A 23,147-nucleotide genomic window follows, 5' to 3' on the forward strand; every position below is an offset into this window, starting at 1 on the left:
CCCGTGAATCAAATGGCTTCAAGTTATGGCAGGGTATCTCTGACCCTCCGAACTATCATTCCAGGGGGTAGCGTTTGAAATTTCAGACTTTGACTTTTTTCCGTATAACGCTGAAATGTTTGTACACTTAAAAGAAAAATCAAAGACATGTGCACATGTACTATCTGATTCTGCGTCCAGTACGTCCTGCGGATCCGCGTGAATAAAATATACGATGAATATCCTTTTGGAAAAGTTCCGATCGTTATATTTGGCGTTGGGGCGCATTTTCAGCTGTTACTAAGTGATTAGATTTTTTCAGGTGTACTATGATTGAAATCAATACTGCAACCAGGGGTTGAAACGGTCGACGTTTTTTTTACTACACTCGCTTCGTTGTCGTGCGCGACAGTCTGTTTGTATTCGTACTCTCATGCTCTACCATCGTGTCTCTTACATAACACAAACAGTAGAACAACATTCTAGCAAAAAGAAAATTATCAGATAACTATCATAAGACATGTGTGATTTCGTTCTAATTTCTCAATTTGGTGTAAATTAAACCATTTCTGATCAGAAATGTTATTACTAGGACATTGTTGCTTTCAGAATTCACACAAGCACAACATCAGCAGCTCTTATTATGAGAAAATCTAAAATACATACATTCAATACGGTCTTCGGCGACAGTGTCGTATGACAGAGCGTGTCATATGACATTTTTTATAGTTTGGTACTATAATTTGATAGCTTGTTTTGCAAGTACCGGAAGCAAAGGTAGTCGATTATTACAAAAAAATGTGTCGACTACGGTGACCGCTTACAACACTGACTGCAACTTGCATGCAAGCTTATCTCCGATCAATTACGCTAAATGTGAGTCTTAAAGAACTGAGTTAACGTCTAAACTATTCGTTTTACAGCCAAGGTATATAAGCACGAAAGTTGTATTTCATAGTTATCTAGCCCCTAGCGAACAAACATTTAGCATAGGTTTCCCACGAAACAAGTGAAAATTTGCATGTTTATTTTGGCACAGTTCAGTTAACTTGTAATTATATATTTTTTTCGATCATTTAGGCACTTACAATCTCTAGAGAAGTTGTTTTGCAGACCTTGCAGAAGCCATAATAAATTTTGTTTGAAATAGTTTTTTAGTTTAGTTTTTATAGTTTTGTGGATGACTTATGAAAATGAGTCAACAAGTCAATTTTTCACAAAAGTGCTTTGGGCCAGGACTTGTGTTATGAGCAAATGAGCTGATTTTTTGCACACTGGCCATTGGGCCAAACTGGAAGTGAATTTTGGAAGGGAAGAGAAAATCTGAGAGCATTTCGAAAAAATAGGACAGTTTTATTTGAATGCAATATATAATAGAAACCATTTAGAAGCCCTCTACAGGGTGCGTGACGAATGTTTGCAGTAAATGGCATATTTGAGAAAAAATACACCAGTTAGTTATTCTAGCAATGAATTTTGTGCGATTTATTTTCTTTCGCAACATATGGAAGTTGTAAGTAAATTTGTTCAAAAAAATTGCCTTCCCTTTCGACGACTGTAGTTAGACGCTTCCGGAAACTGCAGTATGCACGTTTTAAAATGTTTCGATCCATAGATGTCATCACTGCCTTGATTTTAGCTTTTAGCGACTTAAGTGTGGTGTGAGGGGTTCTATTGGTATCCCGTTGGACGACGCCCTATACAAAATAATCCAACGGATTGATATCGGGACTGCTTGGGGGCCAAATTTCTTCCTCCCAAATTTACGAAATATTTTCCGTAAGCCATTTCTGTGCTTTATTAGCAGTATGAGCAGGTGCTCCGTCTTATCACTTTCCCAAGCCTTTTTTAATATTATACACTGTTCTTTCAGACACATTTACCGACCGAATTATTTCTTTCATGCATACTCCGGCGCGCAACAAAGCGACAACGGCTGACAGATTGCTCTCTTGTTTCGACATCTTTACGTTTACTCAACATTGTTTGTTTAAATCTTACACCTAACAGTAAAAGCTATCCAGTGCTGCCAAATATATCTAAATCATGATGCACAAGCATGAGAAATTACTATTTGAAATTTACTGCAAAAATTCGTCACGCACCCTGTATACAGACTTTAGTAAGGCATTTGATCGTATTGACATACCAATGCTACTTTTCAAATGGCAAAAAAAATCCAATTCAAGTCACTTCAGGTGTCTTCCACGGTTATAATTTTGAGACCTCTTCTTTTAAACCCGTAATTCAACGACAATTTCTCTATTTTAAAAAAAAAATCTAAAAGTGCTAATCTATGCCGATGAAATGAAGCTGTAACTTATTATCATTTAGCAGAAAATAACAACATCAAACATTACAATTGCATTAGGAAATCAGGCTGTAGAAAAATTCCAGAACCGACCGGTATATTAGTTCTCTTCTGGTAAAGGACGTGGCCGACGAGCACAAGAACGTGTATCTGACCAAGCATCCGTTGGTGTTTGGATTGGTGGCTTCCGATGGCAAAAAAATTGACCCGGTGTTCATTCCAGAAGGCGACAAGGTCAACACGGAGGTCTACATCGGGATTTTAAGTAAGTATGTTCTTCCGTGGATCAAAGAACAGTACGGTACGAAGCCAAATGTTGTATTTCAACAAGATGGGGCTCCGTGCCACACCTCGAACCGCACTCAGAAGTGGTTGCAGGAACATCTTCCATTCTGAGTGAAGGCTATGTGGCCGCCATCCAGCCCCGATTTCAATCCGCTCGATTGCTCAATACGGCGCGTCATGAAGGCCAAGGCCTGTTCTAAACGCCACCCGAGTACAGTAAGCCTCAGACAAACATTGACCCGTACCTGGAGAGAAATGGATCCAGACTACATTATTAGAACCTGCCGTGCATTCCGGAAGCGTGTGGAGGCCGTAATTGCAGCAAGTGGAAACTAGAATGATGATTAATATAGTTTAAGACTCTAAGAAACATCCCCCCTTTGAATAAATAAAAAACACGAGAAAAATCTTTGAGATTTTTTTAAAATTTTGGCATTGCTCAATGGTGCAAACATTATCACGCATACGGTACATAATTTAAACGTTATATATTGCCTATGTGCGGTCAATATTGGTATATTGCAGTGGAATTTTGTATTGTTTCTTTTTTCAATCAAGCACGAAGAAAGATTATAATCAGTACAAAAGTAATTTCTATTATATGCCCTTTGGAAATTCAGTTGGACCACTTCCATCATATAGATTGTCCCAGAATGTCTAAGCATGATTTAAAAAAAAAACGATAACGTATCCATGTTCGCTATAGTATTCTCAAACAGTTAAACGTAGAAAATCCGAGATCCGATCAGTCGTAAGCCAAGAGGCGAATTTTTGATCTCACGCTACTCATTAGCTTTGGCACAAATGACTTTCTAACAATTTTGGATACTTTTTCCCAGTCTTTCGCAAACTTTGTAACAGAATCCGCTGCCTTTACATGTTTCCGCCAATCTGTTTTAGTCAATGCACAAAAAGTTTCGATTGGCCTGTCCTGGGGACAGTTTGGCGGATTCATCTCCTTGGGTACGAATTGGATCTTGTTGGGATTATACTAGGCCACCGTGTCCTTGGAGTCATGAACCGACGCCAAATCCAGCCAAAACAGTACTGAGGCATCGTGTTTGCGGATCATGGGTAACAGACGCTTGTTTAAACACTCACGCACGTAAACATCGGTTGTCATTGTCTCCGTTGTCAAAAACCACCCCGGGAGCAACTAAACAGCTCCAGTGTAATGCTAATGTACCCCGAAAATTCTGGTACTCTGGTTCTGTCAAATCGAATAATGGTGGAGTAAATTTACAATTGGTCTTTTTTTTTATCAACTTTTTTTCCCCGTTTTTAAGTTTTTTGTTTTTTTTTTTAACTTTTTATAAAAACAATGATATTTTTTTCTAATAGTCTTCCAATCGACTCAGCATGACGGGATCGGAAAATGTCTATCTATTTATGTGTGTGAGAGAGCGCGTAAGACAATTTTCTTATATGTATTTCTCGGCAACCACTCTACCGAATTGAACGCAACAACAACCAAATGAAAGCTACCATGATTCTATAGAATGTTAATTAATAGTACGTTCAGACTATAGAGTTATAACATGTTATAGCGCTATCTTGATGGTGATTTCTGTGTTGCAATTATTTGACAACCGTTATAACATGTTATAACTTTCCAGTCTGTACAGCGTTTAATAGACTTTCAATCGATTAACTGGTTCCGGATATATGGACGGAACAAGACCCTAAAATCCGGGAACTAAGTGATGTTTGTCAGCAACCACATAACCGAAATAAACGAAACCCTTTAATCGGGTTACTGCCCAGTGCCCACATAGGAAATAACCATAAAAAGTGCAAGCGATGATGATGAATTTTGATATAATTAAATCGATTGAATTCCAAGATACAATACAACACCAGTAATACGTCTCACTCAAAATTTATTCTTGGTTTGCTTTCGACGTCCACATGAAGTGAAACAAAAACATGTTTTCTGATGTGAAAAAAGTTGTGCCACCAACGATGGCTGACCCCATTGTTTACGTACGGTGGAGACATCTACAATTTGCAAGTGGGTACGTGAAACTAAGGTTTTCTGTCTAGATGCTCGGGGGGTGTCAAAAACGGTTTCGAAAGCATAGAGATTGCTGAAGTTTATCGTACGCACACTGTGTCACGTATACGTATACGCAAAATGTTTTCATCGGGAAAAAAAACTTCATGGCGGAAAATTTTCCCAATGAAAACAAATCACTGACTCAATCACACTTTAGCAATCACTATACCACACTCACAAATGGCTTTCCAAACCATAGCCTTTAACTTATAATTCATCGTCCATAATCACGCACACTGATTTTCCGCAAGTCGTCGGTTTGACGGATGCGTCTTGTTTTACACTCCGCTTTGGCTTCTTCTTTGGCTACGTCTTTAGAACTATTCTTGCCTTGGCCCGCTGGACGACAATCTTCGAGGATCCCACTTTTTAGCCACGTCTCAAACCGAAGCACTTTTCTTGCGAGTGAAAGCTTGCATGAATTTCCGGTCCAGATTTCGGTCAACATGGTTCGGTTTACGTCCAGATTTTCCTTGTCCTGAAAAGTTGCTTCATCACCATACTTCCGAATCGCGTTTCGAACGGCTCCGATACTTGCACCTTCCAATTTCGCTAATTGACTCAGAGAAATGTTGGGGATAGTACCACCGACAAACTCACATGAAACTTAAACTTAAATCTTGATCGAGAATCCATGACGGTCGATTCAAATGTGCTTAAATTCATCCATTATCCAGGTAATTATCATGCATAACATTATCTCAAGAGTAGTTCAAACATGTTTGAAATTTTCATTGGAACCGAACATCATCCTCTCATTCCCATAAATGACCAAATCGAACGCTCTGGTTGGATCTTCCATAACGGAACATCAACCCATGAGACCGACACGGCATGATCGGATATATATATTTTTTTCGAAACAATGATTCCACCACAGATGTCCGTTACGTGACCCTAAAGATGCCTGTTCTGTTCCCCTTGTGTGAGTTGGAGGATTAATCATGCACGTGATCAACGTAGTGCTGCAATGACATCAGTAGGTGCCGTTCAACCGAGTGTTCAGCCCGGTGATGGGAATTCCACAGCTATCACATATTTGTCTCAGCCTTTCAACAACAAATAGCGCATCATGATCATATAGTTCCCACTCTACCGAATCAGTGACTGATGTTTTTGCAAACCGGGTAGTGCTAATGATTTGTTATTGTTATTTATGCCGAGAATAAACATATTTATGGATCTTTGTATTCACCAAATAAAAAAAAGTATTAGAATTTAAAATGAAAAGCGACGTGATTAAGTTGAATATAATGGTTTTCTAACTGAAATATTGAATGTTACGATTAAAAATACCACATGTCATTTCAAGTTTGATTTGAATTAGAAAAAAAACATAGTTTTATTTCAACACTGCCAGGCTTTTCATTTGATAGCAGTACAATTCGTTTTGAAAGTATCAACTTTTAAAAGTAATGACCGGATAACTTTTTGTTTGACAGTTGGTTGATTAAATTACATTAAATTAGGAACTTACATTGATAAACTTCGTACTATTAGAAATTTGCGGCAGAATGCATTGTTTACATTTGCTCAGTAGAGAACTGGTTACCCTAACTCGACATGTTGACAAACACAAAATGTCTCTTCCCCGTGAAATCCAAGCATCAATGACCATTATTTATGATCATCGTCCTAGAAAATGTTAAAGTCACTTACCTCTCAAAATGCACAAATGATTGCACTTTTGATTCACAATAATCGCACAAGTGCCAAGTAGTGCTATGCCATCAACAACAAGCTATGTGTGCTATTTTTAGTTTCGCACCAATAACTGTACACCAGGATTTTCCTGTTCAATGCCTTTTGCCACACTGTTTTCACTAGTTCGTCCTCTTGATCCACAATCACGATATATTTATTGAATTTAAAGAATAATAATCAAGTGCAAGCCCCACGATTCCTACCAGTCGAATGCTTACGTGAGCAAAGCCAGAAAAACGCACAATGAGCTAGATTGATGCACCGAATTTTTGACAGTCCAAAAAACTCTACCTACCACCCATCTCGACCAGAAACGCCTGACTGGCGATGGCTGTGGGGTGATGATGGGATGGAATGGAAGATGGAAGCCGCCGGTCGTCTACAATGTTGTTCACAGGGCTCGCTCACACCACTACATGCTTACCGGCGCATGGTTTACGAATGAGTTGGCTTTGTTTTGCTGCATCAATTGCTTTGTTGCAACGTACCCTCGGCCGTGTCGCGCAACAAGTGTTTAATGAAATCTTTCACTCGTACATATCACTGAAACAAATTTTCATTGCGCTTTTTATCGAATCGTCAAATTAATAAGAGGTTGAATCCGATTTTGTTTGGTTGAAATACGGGTTTTATTACAATTGCATTGGACGGAAGAAATTATTAAAAGAATGTGGTCAATCCAAAATACGGTGATAGGAGACCTCAAACCATAAAAGAAAAGTTCTACAGTTTATCTCAATTAATTCTTAAACTCTAACAAAAAATTTATGGTTATTTTGCTTAACACCGAACACGTCGGGGTATCATCCAAACCATTAGTGGAATAGTTCTATTATTTGGGTTATCCTTCGTTTATGGTATATTTTTTATTAGGGAACTCATTAAAGTCTTCCAAGATCTATCGGGCTATACTCAACAACGGCGTTGGATAGAATTAACTTATTTGTCAGGCAGTTTCCAATAGCAAACTCCAACTGCAAATTGCTTGCTCTAACTAATTGTAATACGATCATGTTATTTTTTCAGCGTTCTGTTTACTTATTCCTTGTTTTGAATCCTTTGAAGTACTTTTTTCTCTCCTGGTAGTGCAACAACTAGACCATATTGGCACTGCATAAAGAATGGACGATTTAAAAACTTTTTTTTAAATATTAGAAGTTTATTCTTCAGGCAAAGTTTGGATTTCCTGTTTATAAAAGAATACAAACACTTTATATATTTATTACATTTGGCTAGGATGCCCTCAATGTGATATTAAAAAGTTAATTTTTGGTCAAGTACTAATTCAAGATATTTCACTTAACTTAACCAAGAAATTGAAACTCCGTTATAGTGACTATGTGACTTCTACTAGGTTTTAAAAAGAAAGCTCTAGGCTTATGTGGAAATATTATAAGGTGAGTTTTGTAAACCATTTTTTTTTTTGTAAATAAGAAGAGAAAATATCTAAGATCAATCGAAGTAGGTCATGCTGGAAAGTTGACACGTTTTTATTTTACTTCTGATTTTCATTTTGTGATTTTAACCATTTTAAGCATGATTTTCTAATTGCTAGCCGCAGATTAACCTTTACGTTCTAAACCTTATTCTTAAACAATGGCTCTCATTTTCTCAGAATTAGTGCGATTTTGACAATGCAGGACCTAATCGATCACGAATTCATTCTAGTTTTAGAATTTGTAATAGAACATGCCATGCAGTAGGCATTTTTTAAACTTGATGTGTTTTAATATTCAAAAAAATTAACGGAAATTATTCTCATTCTTCGCACATTTATACCCTGGACAGACTATGGCTTATATCATGTAATATAGGCTGTCTTACAATGAGCACTCATACATAGGATTTCCAGTAAAAACTAGATGTATGAGTGCTCATTGCAAGATAGCTTATATTACATGATATAAGCCATAGTCTGTCCAGGGTATTAGAACAAGAATAAATCAAGCTGACCATTGCATTAGGTCCTACGTAACATTGATCGATTATCTTCGTTGACTTTCTCTTTAGTTAATAACGTGAGCAAATAACCGTTTCTTGTTGTGTTTGTCGTATTAGATGCTAGATAAAAGCTTCTTTTATCGATCTGTGTGCTGAAAGTACCTGGGATTGTCTTTACATGGCCATGGGGATACAAAAAGAAAGTCGACGAAGAGAATCTGTCAATGTTACTTAGGACCTAATGCAATGTTGAGCTTGAAATTCGATTGGAATCTGTTTCATAAAATTCGCTGCCTAGCTGAAAAATTGCGAGTAATATGAAATATTCTTCAGAGATACAGGTTAGGTGCGTAATACCCCGTTCACATTACAGCGTATATCACGTGATATACGCTGTCTTGCAATGAGCACTCATACATCTAGTTTTCACTGGAAATCCTATGTATGAGTGTTCATTGCAAGACAGCCTATATTACGTGATATAGGCTGTAATGTTAACGGGGTATTATAGATCTTACTTCGTCCAAATCAGTCCCCCAGGAATCATCAAAAATATTTTTCGGAGAGAAAATATTCAGATGGTCCCGAGGATCCTGATTCTCAATAGGACTAGTAAGATTCAAACTGAAATTATGGGAACTCTCGAATTGCTTATACCCCGTTCACATTACAGCCTATATCACGTAATATAGGCTGTCTTGCAATGAACACTCATGCATAGGATTTCCAGTGAAAACTAGATGTATGAGTGCTCATTGCAAGACAGCGTGTATCACGTGATATACGCTGTAATGTGAACGGGGTATAATTTTGGTACTGAGAAGCCAACAATCAATACGAAACTAACGATTTTAAATTGGCTCACTACTTGACTAGCCTATTGGTCCCAAGCAAACGATTAACGTAGCCCATTCAAGTCGAAATTCTAGTACTACGCAATGTTTGTTCTGATTCGCTATGAAAGTTTGACAGATAAAATGAGGGGTTATTGGTTTTTCCTATGTTTCGATTAGCTTGGGACCGAAGAGAGTACCAGAGCTGAGCCAAAAAGTTGAGCACGTTATTTCGGGACCTTCTAGTCTTAGAGTTACCTATATGGAGAAGCTCTTGGTTCAACTAAAGACTGACTAAAAGTAAATTGGAACGCACAAAAAGACCTGCAATTCGTGACTCAATAAGTTTGCTGGATGTCCTTGACTGCCCCGCCGCTTCATCGAAGTCGCTGATTTGAAATTGCCCAGTATTTTTGGATTGCTCGAAATTCCGGGAAATTCGTAGAATTCATTAGCTTGGGGACAACATCGATCTTGTTGGCAGCATACCACTCCAGAACCAGCTTGGAGTAGTGGCAGTTGGCCAAATTGGGCCAAAAGATGACTTTGTCCCTATGCTTGCAGATGAACGACAATACACGCTTTTTCAGGCATTGTTCGATGTAAACTTGGGATGTCATTGTCAAGGATGTGACGAATGGTTCCGTTTTCCGGCCACAATTGCAAATCGATTGGCCTTCTTCGCGAACTTTAAACTTCCCGGCACATCCCCACGTCCAGTCGCGATGTAAAACTTTTTACCGGGAAGCTGCTTAAAATCGAGTTTGACGTATGTTTCGTCAGCCAGCGCCGGTGGTGTAGTGGTAAGCGTGACTGCTTTCTAACACCCCAATGGGTCTGGGTTCAATCCCAGCTAAGGTCGGTGGGATTTTTCTGAGGCATAAAAATCTCTGGTCACGTCTTCCTTCGGAAGAGAAGTAAAGTCGTTGGTCCCGGCCCATGTGTGTTGAATGAGTGCGATATCCTACGCAGGTGTGGAAGATACCTTCCTGTACATTCGATTGTCGGCAATGGATGGCAATCGATGTCCGTCGGTGATTGGCACTAGATTGCAGAATAGAGACTGACGTTAAATAAAGGAATGAAGATGTATGTTTCGTCATCGATCAAAGTGCAGCCCTTGTGTTTCGTCAAAACACGGTCGTACAAGACCCTTGCACGCATTTTGGCCACGGAATTATGCTTCATTTGCCGGTTCGGATGTTTACTGGTTTTGTACGACTTGTATTCTTCCCTGGCAAGGATGTTCCGCGCCTGGTTCCAGTTTTTTCGTAGGTCCGCCGATTCCTTTCCACACTGAGGGTTTCCTTGTAGGTTTTGAGCACTAGACAAACTGTTGTTTTTGGCATCTTCAGCACTTTAGCCAGCTTGGAACTGGACCACTCCGGATTTTCCAGGTGCTTGTGCACAATATTTTTTCTTCTTTAGAGTTCCATTTGACGTTATTTCTGAACACGATCGACTACTTTGATCAAACTTGCACCAGTTGTTCTCTATAGAAGTGTAAACAAACCACTGTCAACGATTTTTGATTCCCAACACTAGAGGCGTGCTAGCGGCGCGCGAGGTGCTTATCAATTTACTTTTAGTCAGCCTTTATAAAAGTAGTCAGAGATTCAAGAGCATTATTAATTTCATCTTTAATTTGCAAATGAACATTTGGATCAAACTTATATTCCATAAATGTTCGATATTGCTCCCAATCAGCTCTATGGCAATTGAAAGTAGAGCTGTTGGGATGAGATAATATTTCATATGATATTTCAAAAGTTACTGGAAGGTGATCAGAACCGAAGTCAGCATGGGCAATCAATTGACTACAAAGTTGACATGAATCAGTTAAGACCAAATCAATAGTTGAGGGATTTCTTGTAGAAGAAAAGCATGTTGTGCTGTTTTGATATTAAATAGTGTAATTATTTGCAGAATAATCATGAAACAGAAATCAACACAATTCAAATACTGTTTAAGGCCTACGCTTTGGAATGGCAAATAGTACACGTAAGCTGTCAAAATTTTGATTCGACAGAAACTCCCAAATTTTCAAAAACTGTGGTTTCAAATGAAGAAATAATTTGATGTATGATACGTCTATGAACAATGATGGCTACGTCACCACCGGCTCCATCAAGGCGGTCATATCGATAAATGAATTAATTTGAATTCCTTTTAACCTTATGATCAAATTTAAGGAACGTTTCAGTTATAACGGCCAGAGGCAAATCATCCAAAGGCTTAAAGCTTCTTTAATAAAGAAAACTAACTAATTTACTCAGCGCTATAATCGTTATGAACTCTCAAAAAGTTAAATTGCCCGTCTTCTTTATTTTTAAGAGATGGACCATTTCAATTTAAAATATTTAATGAATTAAATCAATTACTGAATTTTAAAGTCATGACGATATTGTTCGCAATTTTTTTTTTATAATCCATTTATTTGGAAAGGCTCAAATGCGGTAGCTTTGCGGAGCCAAATTAATTTAAATGTATTGTTTTATAATTTGTTTTACAACTAAAGTTAGTAGAATGGGGGCCGAATACTCGCGGTTTACTCGAGATTAATAAATACATTTATTTAGAGGATTGGAAGGGGGCAAAGGGAAAGGGATATTGGTAAATCTTCTTTCTACTTCATTCGACGGATGGGTGTCACTGCACTGTATTGGCGGGCATGTGCTCTGGATATCGAAGCATTGAAAGCACAGCTGAAATGATACAAGAGGGGACTTGGGTTGGGATAGTGATGAAAGAATGAAAGAATTAAAACACAAAACACTACTACATACACAAATCAGCACTTTTTAAAAATACGTAAATTAATCTCATAACATCGAGATCACGGTGTATAAGGTTGCTTCCCTCGGGCCCCGAGGGATTCAATTAGTTCGGATCTCGCCACATGATGTGAGGTGCAAGACCAGACAACATGCTCAATGTCGTGATAGCCGTTTCCACAGGCACACAAACTGCTATCTACAAGCCTTATGCGGTAGAGGCATAGAGGTAACTCTAAGACCACTGGGTCCCGAAGAAAATCATTATTATTTTTGGCTCACTCAATACCAGAACAACGGTCCCAAGCAGTCCCAAGTTATTTCACTCACCCCTGCATGTTCTGCATGAATCCACACACCCCTGATGTTATCTGTCAAACTTTCATAGCGAATCAAAACAAACATAGTGTAGTAATAGAATTTCAACTAGAATAGGGTACGTTAATCGTTTGCTTGGGACCAATAGGCTACTAAAGTGGTGAGCCAATTTAAAATCGTTAGTTTCGTTTTGATTGTTGGTAGAGGTGTGCGTTTAACGAGTAGTGATTGGACATGAGCCTGGACATTACCCGGATAAAATCGCGATCCACGTCCAATCTGAACCAGGGTTTGATCGACACCTGTGAGAGGATCGAATGTAACCATCTTCCCAGTTCACCATCATTCCACTTTTGTTGCCAGTTGATGAGGACTTGCTGACGAGCAATTGTGAAAAATTCATTGTAGGCGATTTGTCGCTCGTAAATGTCGCCTTCCATAGCACCCACCTTAGCCAGCGAGTCTGCTTTCTCATTGCCCGGGATAGAGCAATGAGAAGGGGCCCATACTAAGGTGATGATATGTGAGCTGTTTGATAAAGCACTTAGTGACGATCGTATTTCGTTCAGGAAATACGTCGAGTGCTTCATCGGCCTTATAGAACGCATAGCCTCCAGAGAACTTAGACTATCCGAAAAAATGAAATATTGATCAGGGGGACGTGAGGAGATCTGCTCTAACGCATACAATATAGCTGCTTGTTCTGCAACGTATACCGAACATGGTTTTTTAAGCTGATATGAGGCACTATGGAGATCATTGTATACACCAAAACCAGTGGACGTATTTATTGTGGACCCATCAGTGAAAAATCTCTTCTCGGCATTGACGTGGCGGTATTTGTTCGCGAAGATGGATGGTACAATCAGGGGGCGATGGGGCTCTGGTATTCCTTGAATTTCCTCCCTCATTGAGAAATCGAATCTTACGGAATAACAACTGAAATCGTAGGATACTTCATTGGTATTGAACGGGGAGGGGCTAATTTCCAGAGTCATGTACTCGTAGTACAAGCTCATGAATCGTGTTTGCGGATTTCGATCAAGCAGCTTCTCAAAATTCTCGATCACCAACGGGTTCATGACTTCACAGCGGATAAGAAACCGAAACGACAATTCCGCGAACCGATCTGGTAAGGGAAGTACGCCCGCAAGTACTTCCAGACTCATTGTATGCGTCGAATGCATACAACCTAGTGCGATTCGTATACAACGATATTGAATCCGTTGCAGCTTCAAGATGTGGGTGTTCGCCGCCGATTGGAAGCAAAAGCTACCATACTCCAAAACCGAAATAATGGTGGTTTTGTAAAGTCTTATCAGATCTTCCGGATGGGCTCCCTGTTCGCAAATTTAACTCCAGTTAGAATAGCACCAAACGTGGAGTTAGTTATCAGCATATCAGTAATCATGTCGATGAATGATTTCTGTAAAAATCCATTTTAGGAGCAGTAATGTTACCTAAGTCAATCAATTTCCATTAGAATTTCGATTTCGATTTCTACCAGCTTCAGCACTGTGAGCTGTTTGTACCTATAGGATCTTCCTTCACATCCCGGGCACTTACAGCACTGGGTGAGGCTTACGAAATCTCCTCCAGTCTTCCTGAAGTGTTCCCACTTCATTCAAACATGGAGCATAAGGCTAGCTTTTTCTGAGGTCTTAAGGTTGCTTAGTTCATAAAAACCCCGTTGCGCGAATGGCCAGGACGGGATTTCATTTTCAGTTCGATTACTTGGATTGACTCAACTCCAAGTAATTTTTGCAATTCATCTTTGATCTGACCCAGGGATTCACCACTGAGCAGTCCTTTCAAGACTAATTTGAACACACGTTCAGTTGTGGTGTCGTAAGTGAAAAAAATGTGTTCAGTGATATTTTTTTAGAAGACACTTGAATCTGTCCAAGGTTTCAACCAACACACGGCATTCACCCCGACGGATAATTTGTAGTGAAAACTTGAATCTAATGAAGTTAAAAAGTTCCGTGCGAAGAGCATGGAAATTGGAAGTGGTTATCTCAATAGGGGGGACCTTTTCCTTATTAACAATATGCCGGTAATCATTCAAAGTGTTTTTATGTTACTTCATACGTGAAGTTAGCGATTTTCAGAGTTGGTTGGAAATGCTAACATGAAGCTTTAGTGTGATGATTTATTAGCTAGAGAATGATCTTTAGAAGAGGGTAGGTGGATAGTTCCGTTAGAGCACGGCAGTATGAAAATTGAATAGAAGTTGAAAATGAGCGAAGGGCCATTAATGGACAGTTTTTTGAAGATAGACGCACATCTTTTGCCTAACCCGTACGATGTACGCGGAGACTTGAAGTATGTTTCCAAGTCTACAGGCAAAAAATGTGCGTCCCTCTTTTGCTCATAAACTGACTGCGGCTGTGGAATAGTTCTAGCGACGTTTTCAACACTACCTAATGCCCCACGTTGCGAGAGCATTTCCAGTCGATGGTGTGTTATAATGCAGTTCTTCTTTACCCAACTATTGTGTTGCTCCTCTCGTCATGACCAACGTGATCATCTCAGAGAGAAAGCAGTAGGGTGGTTGTTGCGTTGAGTGTTGATTAGCCTCGGGTACGGTCCAAACAAGGATTGGAGAGGAATAAGAGTCGAACAAGGTAGAACATTTGCAGGTAGTATTGACCACTGAAAAGTGCTGTTTAAATTTGTTGTAGCTCTAGGCAGCAGTAGCACTTCCTTAAGCAAAAAACAAAAGAGAGCAATTCTGCGACCCTGCAGTCTATTTTAACCGATAGTAATAAAATCTCCCATTTTGTAATTCTGTCCATTCGAATTTTTGCCCCTTTTAATTTCATTCAAACTTTTGTTTCTTTTCCATCCATTTGACCGCTTGTCTTTTGAACTTGTGTCATAGATTGTTTGCAGTACAGTATTATTATTCGCAGTACATATTGAAGAATGCAACTTTTTTTTTATTATAGTGATAATTAGCCAATTTGTCTAATTTATCACTTTTCAAAAACGATCCGACTGGGAAAATCAACCGGATTAAACTTCATAAGAATATCGGATTGATTGATCAAATCTATTAATATCGTTTACCTCTATCTCTACACGTTGACGCGGTGTGAAGCATTGTTAGGGAATTGGCGTTTGAAATCAGTTGCTCTCCAATAACTTTGTAAATACCCTACAAAAATATTCATTTCAAAATACACAGATTTGCACAACACTCGCCTTGATATTTTTGCACTTTTTCAATAACTTCGAAACTGAGTAGATATTCGGAAGAACTTTGGAATAGGCAAACAAATGATCATTCAGTGTGACGAGATCGGAAAATGTATGCGTCTTTATATCTGTGTCACATAGAATCAAATTGAGTTTCATTTTGATAGGATCTTTGGTTCCAGAGATATGTCCAAAACTGCGAAATTTACTCCTAGCTTGCCACCGCTAGGTGGACAATTCTGGATTTTTTATTAATGTCTCGCCTTATTATCAATCAAAACAGTACAATTATTTTGGTGCCACCAAACAATCTACACCATATTGACCAAGGAGCGGTGCGAAAGGTCATCCAGTTTTCACATGATAATCCAATTTCTTCCTGATAACAAACCTCTACCACATTTCGCACTGGCTTTTGGAAAAAAAATCAGAAACCCAAGTTTATTAATCATAGATAACCTTCATCAGACGTACACGTTCAGCAATTCGGTTGCAATACGATAAGATATTGCAAGATATCGCAAATCTCCCCCGCAAACGTATATAATCGAGAAAAATTTCAGATTGACTGGCAATAGAAAACATTCATTGTCTTGAAATGAAGGTTCTACTAATTACGCTGTTTGCCGTCGCTCTGGGTATTTACAAATTTAGTTAACTTCTCGTTCATTTTGACTGATGTTTCGTTCTAACCTTTCTTAGCCAACGCCCTCCCAATTGAGGAACTCGGCCAAGAGCACATTCCAGTGGATGAAGAACTTGGACCAGAAACGGCACCCTTCCAACCAACTGAACAGTGGACCCTGGTACCCGATGGCAACGGACACCTTCATCTGGTGAACACCGACCCGTACGGCTTGGAAAGCCAGGGGGAACCAGAGCCGTTCTTCAATGCTGCTACCGACACCATCTTCCGGCTGTTCACTCGTGCTAACCGCAACACAGCTGGTCACGTTATTACTAACGGTAATGCCGCTACCTTAGGACAGTTCTGGAGTCCTGCACGTCAGACACGTTTTATCATCCACGGATGGAACAACAACGGTGGATCGCCAGTAAATACTCTCATTCGTAACGCTTATCTGGATCGGGGAGATTTCAATGTCATCACCGTCGACTGGGGAGTAGGAGCGCAGAACCCGAACTACGTCACTTCCAGGAATCACATCAATGCCGTGGGAGCGACTGTGGCTAGTTTCATTGAGTTCCTCAACGTAAATGGTCTGGCGTTCAACTTTGTGTACGTTTCGGGTCACAGTCTGGGAGGTCACGCCGCCGGTATTACTGGTAAACGTGTCACCCGAGGACGATTGCATTCCATAATTGCTCTGGATCCAGCTCTGCCACTGTTCTCTATCAATGCACCAAACGAACGTGTTGCTTCAACTGATGCCAACTACGTCGAGGTCATCCACACCAATGCTGGTTTGCTGGGCTTCGATCTACCGATTGGACAGGCCGATTTCTACCCGAACGGTGGTCGTTCTCAGCCCGGTTGTGGAGTTGATATTGCTGGAACCTGTGCTCATGGACGTGCTTTTGAGTTCTTCGCAGAGTCCATCCGAACTAACCCTAGCCGGTTCAATTCGGTTCGTTGTGCGAACTACGATCAGATCCTGAACAACAACTGCGTGTCCAGTGGTGCTAATAGGAACATGGGCGGAGATCCGTCTAACCTGGGACTTGCCAGTGGAGTGTTCCATCTGATTACGAACGCAGCTAGTCCGTTTGCTCGGGGTTAAATACCATCTGAACACGAATGCAGGAAGTCCGTTTGCTCTTGGATAGAATATGGCTTGCTGAATCAATACCGATTTTGAAGATGATCCGAGTGCAATATTGCTTTTGATAGTCGAGTATCACAATTCCACAGACAAACAGGCGTAACACATTGAATATGTATCACTGTAAAACATCGTCTCTTAAACACTACCGTAATCTCTGTCGTGAGATCAGAAAGTGAAGTAAGTTCCACCATGTTCAATTTTAACTTTTCACCATTTTTAATGACACTCAAAAACACTTAACACTTGCACAACATTTGAGTTTGAAGCAAAGTGGCAATGTGACGTTAGTCATACATTTTGGGAGAATCAACGAAAATTGTTTCTACACATAAGTGATGTCCGCCATACATATGTAAGTGTATTTTTAACTTTATTTAGACTTCGATCGAGCTTTGTTACAGAGCGAATTTGTCATGGTAGTCGTAGCAACCGTTTTGTCTGTATCGTTGGTTGCTTTGTGGGTTTGGATTCGCTGGCCCTGAAACAAAACTTTTGAAAATCAGTGCCAACATTTCAAAGGGGCGTAATTGCATTTGTAAACAATGGCTTTAACCGTCGATTTTTCGCGAATAAAAGCTCACTCATGAAAAATAATGACACCAGCAAGTAGAGGAATGTTTCCTCTACCAGCTAGCATTGTTATTTTGGAGAGGTAAGATTTCATTCGCAAGAAATTGACGGCTAAAGTCATTGTTTACAAAAGCAATTACGCCCCTTTGAAATGTTGGCACTGAAATAATGTTTTTTGGGAATAGACTCGAGTTCTATATTGAAGAGTCTCTGTAAACCACCGATTGCGCTGAACATGCTATAATTAGTTCGCTGTATGGGCAGGCGCAGCATTGAATTTTACCGTCAATTTGCTCAAGGAGAACAGGGCAATAGGTGCGTCCTTGCAAAATATCTGCAATTAGCAATGCCCTTCGGACCGACAGGGGCACCAGATGGATCAGTTGCAAACGGCTATCGTAGCTAGGCAATCGGAAGGGATCCGTCCACGGCAGTTTACGTAGCGCATATCTCAGGAACCGTCACGGAACAGACTCAACTCTTTCGACACCGTTGTTTTCGTGAGGAGTCCAGAGAAACCGAGCAGTATTCTAATATGGAGCGAGACAAGGAGCAGTACAACGATTTAAGGCAGTAGAAATCCGTGAAGTCTTTGGCAATCCTGAAGATAAACATTAGAATTCTGGAAGCTTTGTCGACGGCATACGAAATGTGCTGCTTGAAAGAGAGTTGTGTATCCAGAATCACACCTAGATCCTTAATTTGGCTGACGCGCTCAATTTCAAAAAGAAACATCCGAGCATTTGGACGGGTTAACCTCCATATGATTCAGAATACACCAACCACCAAAAGCATTCAACTGACATTGAGGGAAGCAACAGTCTTCAATTGAGTGAATACGAAGGAAGAGTTTGTTAGTACTAGCCACCTCAGTTAGGAGCAATCCTGAGATTCCCTGACTACAATGGCCTCAGGATCGGCACGCTTACCGAACTAGGATTCTACTGACACTTTTATTCCTACCTAGCGTATGTACTACCCCCACTTTCTTATTTTCTATCTGACTTGTTTCTGTTATCTTTTACTTCTTCTTCGAGGCCCTTCGCAAATCCACCACCACGTTTCCTCGACGACTGCTTCGCTCGGCTCCACATTCCACCTTCTTCCTTTTCTCCTTTGGCGGCGTCGCATACCTCCTTCGCGCGCTACTGAACTTCTCTCGACACTTCTGATGCTGGCTGGGTCGCCAAGTATGTTGACGGACTCGGCTTTGGCGGTTCGTGCTGGAATTATCCTTATTTGGCTGGGGACTGGCGTAGCCTACCGGTACGTCTACCAGGTATACCTCAACGGTACTGAATAAAAATTACAGCGGAGTTATAACAGACAAACGGTTCACATTAGGACCTTTGAACCAAAATGGTGATTCCGGGAATTCACCTGCTCTCTGTTTTTTCCACTCACTCTACTTCACTTTTCTCTCACTATCTTCAAGTATCTTATGTCTGCACTGTAATGTTTTCTAGGCTTTGTCTGGTCTCATGGCCGGCTAACATGCTGTTTTTACTCCATCTGGTGGTGGGTTTTGTAGACTTCGATGGGTACATGACTGCCTATTACGGTAGTCTGCTCTACTCTGGCCTACCAGGGAGATTTACAGACTAGATTCACGTCGTTGAAGTAAATCAGGAAAATCAGCGGTCCCAGGTGACTACCCTGGGGTATGCCGGACATGGCAGCGAACATACGGGACTGGTGATCACCAATGACAACGGTAAGATAGCGATCGGTGAGGTATGGTATAAACCATAGCAAAAGGCAGCCGTGGATACCAAGCCTGTCCAGTTTTGCAATAGATATGCGGTGATTCAATTTATCGAAGGCTGCAGATAAGTCAGTATACATGACATCCGTCTGAGCACGATCCGACATACTGTTAGAGATGTAGAAAGTAAGGAACAGTAAGTTAGTGGCAGTGGAGCGACCAGCCATGAAACCATGCTGGTCGATACTAATATACGGCTTACAATGAGCGAGTAACGGTGCCATAACAACGAGTTCGAACAATTTAGCAACAGCGCTTGTTTTCCGTCGATCTTGTTTTCTGTGCTGAGCAACTATGCTACCGACGCCAGGAAGGCAGCTCCCACACCTGCACCCTACCTATCGACTCATAAACTCATGAACCGGGGACCAACGGTTTTACTGCCTGGGGTGAGAGGCAATCACGCTTACCCCTACACCACCGGTGCCGCTTGCCAACGTCCTTTTTTTTTTTACTAGTTCGTTTATTTACTAGGCTCAGTCGTGTGTGACACTTTGCGGAGCCAAAAATCAGTAATGTTTGAATTTACATTTTACACAGCAGTAGTTCTAGGTTAGTATTGGGTACCCATTATTCGTGGCGGGCTTGAGGTTATGGGTAACAATTTCGATTGGAAGGAGCTAGGTAGAAAACTGGTTTCTGAAGCCTCCTTCAGATACTACTCTCGGACGGTAGACCGAATCCTGGTTGGACAGGGGCAAGGATAATAAGACTGGGACACAATGACTGGAAGTTGTTTGGAAAGGAGGAGATGGTCACATCAAACTCTAACATCAGACAAACAAAGGAATTCGTAGATCGCCTGCATGTAGGGAAGATTACGGGTTCCCAATACATCTCTTACTTCACGGAAGGGTTGTCTACCTCGGGCCACTAGAGTATCCAACAGTCGTGCTCTGGAGGCGTCATTACCCGGGCAATACCGAACTGTGTGATTTATGTCATCATAACCGGTTCTACACCTACATATATTGCTGTCAACGAGGTTTATTCTGTAGAGATGTGCGTCTAGCGAGTAGTGGTTGGACATCAGTCTTGACATCACGCGAATGAAGCCCCGACTTACATCCAGATTTGCCAACATCCTGTTTGCTGCCTTTCTTTTGTACTGGAAACATGTGCGCTAGCTTCCACCAGGATGGGAAAACGCCGACGTCCACGGACCGTTGAAAAACGTGCAGCAGTGGAGACAACAAACTGTCCAAGGCGTTTTGAGGAACGCCGATGGAATTCCATTAGGACCCGGATTGTACGACGACTCGAGTTTCGAGGAAGCCCTGGAAAACATCTCGGGATTGATATCAATTCTGCTCAAGGTTTGGCCAGAGAGTTAACTGGCAGCCAGTCGGGCATGGTCGTCACTCAGTCTCTCGTCCGTGAATACACTAGCAAATTTTTCAGAGAACAGCTGACAGATATCTTGCGTAGATGAGGCCACGTTACCATTATGTGTCATAGACAGGCCAGTGACAAGGCCTATACCAACAGCAGCGTTTGACAGTAGGCAGCATGTCCCGGGCTCAAATCTTTAATTTTGCTGTGCTGGGCCCGCTGTCATGGTATAACATGTTACCTACGCGCCTGCCACTTGGCTGATCATAGACGACGGCAGGCCAGCTTCATGACGTTGTTCGTTGACAAACTTCCAAAACTGCTTGGGACGTGACTTAAGCTTTCTTTGCAATCCACGTCAACATATATATATATATATCATAACAATTATGGCTGGTAAGTTACTGTAGTAGCTGGAGAACCTAGGTTAAAATGAAATGGAATTTATTTTAAAATTGGAACAAATAGCTTTTCGATGCACAAATATAAAAAAAAAAGTGGAAAGATCTGTGCCTAGGAGCAAGAATGGAATCTGGACGTAGGACCGCTAGTGGACGGAACAAATGTGAAAAACATTTAGTTCTTTTAATTGATCGATCATCTATTATCATAATTCTTTCCGTTTAGGATTTTTAGGCGTACAAAATTTGTAGTATTTTTTTTTTCGAAGAGATCTTTTTTTTTCTTTATTGAAGAGACTTTTAGCCTTGGGCTGGTTCGTCTCTGGCACGTTTCGAAGAGAAAGTTGATGAAGAGAATTGATCAAAATCACTTGCACCCCTGCTTCCAAGTTTGGTTACAAGATTACAACTCTGGAGAGCTTTTTGTGTGGTCGTTGAGGGCGTATGGTTCTGAATGTGGACTAACAGACACAGATTAAATCCAACCCTTTACTGTAATAAGCTTGTTGGCCCTGAAAAGGCCGTTTTTTTTGCCAAAGTTGGTGATGATTTAACCTCCGAAACCGTACAGAGTGCGTATGTCGCATCAAAGCGTAGACGACATCCATGGCCGCTTACGCTTGGCGTGTTCAGAGTAGGTGACAGCATCATAGATCTCATTTTCCAGGAACACCTTCAGCACACCTCGTGTTTTCTCGTAGATCAAACTGAAGATACGTTTGACACCACCACGGCGAGCCAGACGACGGATGGCGGTTATCACGAAGAACCTTGCGATGACGTTTGGCGCCTCCTTTACCGAGACCTTTTTCTCCTTTGCCACGACCAGCCATTGTTGCTTGTTAGTTAGAAGCGTGGACTACCTAACCTGCCACCACCTTCCTACTGCTGCTACTGATGCAGCTGCTGCCTGTTCACCACGCCGTCCGAAGCAAAAATGAGTTGAAGCTAGACAGCAGCGCTGTTTTATATCTTTTCAGGTTAAAGTAGAATCATGTGCAACCAAGTGGTACTCGATTATGACGACTGGGTTTGGGAAGAACGTTTATTTTATGAAAACAGTGATAGAATTAACATATTTTTATTTGTACATTGGACAATGCTTGGCATTACCACTTTTTTAATAGTTTCTTGTAAAAAAAATCATCAGTTAAAAGCATTTTTATTGATGCGTGGAAATATTTCTGATCGATTGGTGATAAAATTATTAAAGTTGGTCCAGGGGCAGCTGAGTTATTAATGTTCAAAATCTTTCATAATTTTGTTACATGTTCCATTTTGGGTTTTCACAAAGTGTACTCCCATATAGACATTAAAGACGTAGTCCTACGTCAAAAAAATACTTTTGCAAATGAAACCCTCCCTTCCAAAACATGACTCTGACAAGTTTGGCCTAAAATCATTAAAATTATATAATAAAAGAGTGATTTTGACAAGTTGGGGTGGTTTACTGACCAATAGCACTTCCGTTTCGTGGAGGGCTATCTGAAACTTCACTCCTAGCATCCAGTTTTCAACCGTTTAGATCGCCTCGGTTGCCAACATTTCCACCTCTTCTAGCGTCTAACCTGTTACCATTAAAGCGACGTCATTTACAAAGCCAACGATCTCGACACCTTTGGGCAGCTTGAGCGCAGGCACGCCGTTGAACATTCAACTCGTCCGCGTTCAGGTCCGAGGGGCCGCCTCTTCACGGAGTTATTCGACAAATAGATCCTTGTCGGAAGCTTTCGTCTCCCACTTACGCTCGCTAGTTCGTGCCACAGGATTCCATTTGCCGATGCTAACGGGTGCTCAATAAAAAATGAAAAAAAATTCAGTCATAGCTAGTAAAAAAAATTTTTTTTTTCAACGAGTTCAGTATTTTTTATTAAAAAAAATAATGTTTAT

At 40.7% G+C, this 23,147-nt stretch overlaps 2 protein-coding genes across 2 annotated transcripts in view; one reads left to right on the forward strand and one right to left on the reverse strand.

Annotated features, from left to right (window-relative positions):
* Positions 1–6,573, reverse strand: part of LOC135697721 (uncharacterized) — a 38,379-nt gene extending 31,806 nt beyond the window's left edge. Inside the window, exon 1 of the mRNA XM_065217515.1 lies at positions 6,291–6,573. The gene's annotated coding sequence lies outside the window, so the exon portion shown is untranslated. The remainder of the gene's footprint in view (positions 1–6,290) is intronic.
* Positions 6,574–16,094: 9,521 nt separating this feature from the next.
* LOC135697678 (phospholipase A1 VesT1.02-like) lies at positions 16,095–17,144 on the forward strand (the record flags this gene model as incomplete). The annotated part of the gene is made up of 1 exon (XM_065217450.1): positions 16,095–17,144. A coding segment is annotated over one exon (1,050 nt), but the record flags the coding sequence as incomplete, so codon positions are not given.
* Positions 17,145–23,147: the final 6,003 nt, after the last annotated feature.

Source organism: Ochlerotatus camptorhynchus, unplaced genomic scaffold (assembly GCF_037179485.1).
Source record: "Ochlerotatus camptorhynchus isolate MF236.1 unplaced genomic scaffold, CSIRO-AGI_Acam_v1.1 ptg000077l, whole genome shotgun sequence".
NCBI lineage: Eukaryota > Metazoa > Arthropoda > Insecta > Diptera > Culicidae > Ochlerotatus > Ochlerotatus camptorhynchus.